General features: G+C 57.8%; 1 protein-coding gene across 1 annotated transcript in view; it reads right to left on the bottom strand.

Annotated features, from left to right (window-relative positions):
* LOC102763473 (zinc finger protein 423) overlaps nucleotides 1-3,994 on the bottom strand; it is a gene marked incomplete at its 3' end in the record, with an annotated part of 134,312 nt that overhangs the window by 98,403 nt on the left and 31,915 nt on the right. The window contains exon 3 of the mRNA XM_006777057.1: nucleotides 3,373-3,573. Coding sequence (XP_006777120.1) covers nucleotides 3,373-3,573 — 201 coding nt within the window. The remainder of the gene's footprint in view (nucleotides 1-3,372; nucleotides 3,574-3,994) is intronic.

The raw sequence follows: 3,994 nt of genomic DNA on the forward strand, positions 1-3,994 counted from the left end.
CTGAGCGGCGAGATGAAGCCACGGGGAGCACTTCTGTGTGTGTGTTTGCTGTCGCTATTTTAACAAATTCCCCTCCTGCTATTTGTTGTGGTTGATCCTCACCCGTGGATTTCCACCCATCGATTTTTAGAGAGAGAGAGAGAGAGAGAGAGACAGAGAGACAGAGAGAGAAACGTCGAAGTGAGAGAGACACATGGATTGGTTGCCTGCCGCACGCACCCTGACTGAGGCCGGGAATTGAGCCTGCAACCCAGGCCTGTGCCCTTGGCTGGAATCGAACTGGGACCTTCAGTCCACGGGCCGATGCTCTATCCACCGAGCCAAACCCGCTAGGGCTATTATTATTATTATTTTTTTTAACTTGAGCGTTCAAACGCGCTGTGTCTGGCTGGAGTTTAGTTTGAAGTTGCCGCCCCCCCATTCTTATGGAACGAGGCCCTGCACGCCCCCACCCCAGCCCTCCACTCAGTGTCATGTTACTGGCCCGGAGGTCCCTCTGCTAAAGCAGTTTAAAGAAGAACCGCATTCAAGATGGACCCACACCCGCCCCTCCACACGGCCCCTCCACACGGGAGGGCGGACTTCCCCACACCCTGCCTGGGGAGGCAGCGCCCCACCTTCCAGGGGGACAGCCCGCTGCAGGGGACAGGAGGGCAGCTGAGCGGCACGTGTCTGCCCTCAGGTCCCAAGTTCTGGACAGCTGGGAGGGCCACCTTCCCCCTCAACAAGGCTCAGAAATATCTGCTCAGCTCCCGGGCCCAGCAGACCATGGCCCTCCTGGAAAGGTCTCTGTGGGGCCATCGAGTGTCCCCCCAGAGTGTCCTCCTTAAGGACCGCGATGCCCGCAGCGATGGCCCTGGGTCTGTGCCCGGGAGCGGGATGCTGAGCGCCCACAGACCGAGCCCGGCCGGGGAGGGCCTGTGACCGCCTTTCTGCAGCCATTCCACACTTTTTAAAGCAGAAGCCGATTTTCAAACATCTTACGCCGAAGCCCAGTGTCTAAAACGGAGTGGATGCCAGAGCCCCTCAGCCAAACAGACCCCAATGCCCAACCAGGAGCCCCGCAGACATGGCCCGGGACAGAGTTTGAAAAGCGCCGCAGGGCGGAAGAGGGTGGCGGCGGCCGAGGTCGGACCCGTGTGGGTCACACACACGCAGTTCCCAGTGGCTACCTGTCGCTGGGTAACCCCAAGAACCTACGACCTGGGGACGTAACTCCTCGCCTCTCTCTTTGAGTCAGGGACGCCCTCCCAGGCTGGGTGCCCCCTGGGCTGGGCGGGAGTGGATGTCGCAGGCAGGCTATCCCGTGAGGCCGTCTCTCAGACTCTTCCCAGGACTCCGGGGTTGGGGCGGGTCCTGGCTCCCGCTTCCCCGTGGAGGCCATTCATGGGGTCCGGTTAGGGAGCGGGCCGGCCTCTGGTGGACACCCCGGCACCCACACGGGGTCCCTGCACACAGGCTGCCATGACTTTAGACAATGCCTGGGGCTCCAAGAGGAGAGACGGCCACTGGGAAGGGTCCTGCCTGGGACCGAAGCACAATGAGCTATTTCCAGCCCAGACCCCCACATTGAGCCCCTAAGTTCCACATTTTCCCTTCTCCACCTAGAAACGCCACCCATTTCAGAGTGTGGCAGGGGGACAGAAAAGCCCCCTTGAACCCAGCTGCGTGGCTCCGTGGCTGAGCGTCGACCAATGAACCAGGAGGTCAGGGTTCGATTCCCAGTCAGGGCACAGGCCCAGGTTGTGGGCTCGATCCCCAGTGTGGGGCGTGCAGGAGGCAGCCCATCCATGATCCTCGCTCATCATTCATGTTTCTCTCTCTCTCCCTCTCCCTGCCTCTCTGAAATCAACAAAAATATTTTAAAAAATAAAACACCTCCTTGATTCTGAGGACGGGAGGGAGGGGCACGGGGCAGTGCTGGGGAAGGCCTCAGGGAAGGGCTGAAGATGAACAACGCAGCTCTGAGCAATGCCCTCCCTCAGCAGACCTGCTCCAAGAACTACCCTCTACGAACCAATGAGAACGGCTCTTCTTTAGGAGGTCAGTTCGTCGGTTGCTTTAAAGGAAAGTGGCAGCATTTCAAGGCGAAGTGAAGAAATGCAACAGCATCTGGGATTTTCTCAAGCAGGAGAGAGTCCACAGCTGAGGGTCCTGAAGAGGTCCTGGCTCGGCCAGCAAATCGCTATGTGACCTTCGTCAGACAATCACCTTTACCTCTCAGTGCCTCAGTAGTCTAAGACCGTAAGTCAGCCATTGCCTCTGCCTGTGGCTGAAATATCACAAATTCCCAATGACTGGGGTTTGATTTGCTGAGCCCTTCAGAAATTCCAAGCCTGTAAGAGTCCCCTTGGGAGCATTGTTTTGGGGTTTCTGTTCCCTTCAGAGACTGAGAACAGGCACATGGTCTGGCCAGGGCTGTGCAGGTATGGATGTCACTTGAGGGAAAGTCATAGCAGTTCCCCCAATAGTTGGCTTTCAAACTTCCAAGATGGTATGAAAAGTAGGGAAACGTGAGAACTTTGAGTCCCAACCTACTTCTTACTAGCAGATCCCCCCTCTCGCCCCCCCCCAAAAAAAAACAGGTAATATGTCCCCCTTTGGAATAGTGGACTGAGATTTTAGGTTCCTTTCCCCATAAACCAGCATCCAAGATATTTCCATACAACAATCACAATGGAAGATGATGTCTGGAGACAGTTGTGTAAGGAACACAGACAGCATGGCTGCCACACCCCAGGGAATACATGTGCCACCATCCCCCATTCCATGCACACACACCCCCCACCGAGCCCCAGACACATAGTCACACACGACTTGAGAAGTCTTAAATCGCTCCCGTAAACCACTGGCCTTGCCCACCTCCTCCGAGGCACCAAGGACACAGAGAACAGGACTACCCTCTGGTCCAGCAGCAACCAGCCACTCAGACAAGCGGAGACCACGCACAGGGGCTCTTCCTGGCCTGGGGAATCGCCCGCGTCCCATCACTAGCCCCACCTGGGAGCTCATGCTACGCGCAGCTCTCCACACCTCAGCCGCCTCCCCGGGCACCAACAACCTCCTCACGTCTGCCTTTCCAAAAGGCCTTCCAGAAACATGGGGTGCAGGTCCCTGAACCACGGAGGACGGACCCGGGGACCAGGGACGACGGGGAGGGGAGCCCCCCTCATCCCTGCCGGCCTGAACGCTCTCGCGTTTATTGTTAATTATTTAAAAGGCGGAGACAGGGTACCCAAGACACCACAATAAAATGACATTCACTGTGAAATGACATGATTAATTCTTGGGTCTCACTGGAGGCTTCCAGCTGTTGCCACGACCAATTACCCGCCGAACCACCTGTCGGCGCCCCGGCGCGCGGCAGCCTACCTCCAGGACAGCGGTGGGCCCGGTGGTCCGTCAGGTCCGCCAGCGACTCGAAGTCCTGCTGGCAGTGATCGCAGGTGTAGAGGGACTCATCCTCCATGTCATCATCGTCCTCATTTCTCTCCTCCTGGCTGGTCACGCTGTTCCTGTCCTCCAGCGCCCGGCCGGCCTTCTGCTCACACTCGGGCTCTCCGTCCAGGCCTCCTGCCAGCGGGAAGAACACAGTCCCCGTGAGCAGCCGGGTTGGAGGAGAAGTGCCCGGCGCTCACGACAACACACTGAATTGCCCGGCCTCCCAGGGCGCGTTCTGGACACCTCTTGGTATGGTAATAATGGGGTTTGGGGGGTTTTTGTAGCATGCGGTGCCCTCATTCTCAACTAGATTCTTTAGCTCTTGGTGCACATCTCCTCTGGGGATTGCCCGTCACAGTCCCCCTGTGAATGGACGCTGGGGGCTGTGGCCCGTCAGGGAGGTGACAATGCCTTAGCATTTGTCTCCCCCAGACCCATTCTCCGACGCGTTTCTCCAGAGCCCCCATCCGCTGTTCCTGATGCCCTGAAATGTTTCGTTTCCCCCAAAGCCTTGCGATTTAGAGCAGGGACATCGCGTAGCCAAGTTCGTTCC

This window comes from Myotis davidii, unplaced genomic scaffold, assembly GCF_000327345.1.
Source record: "Myotis davidii unplaced genomic scaffold, ASM32734v1 scaffold328, whole genome shotgun sequence".
NCBI lineage: Eukaryota > Metazoa > Chordata > Mammalia > Chiroptera > Vespertilionidae > Myotis > Myotis davidii.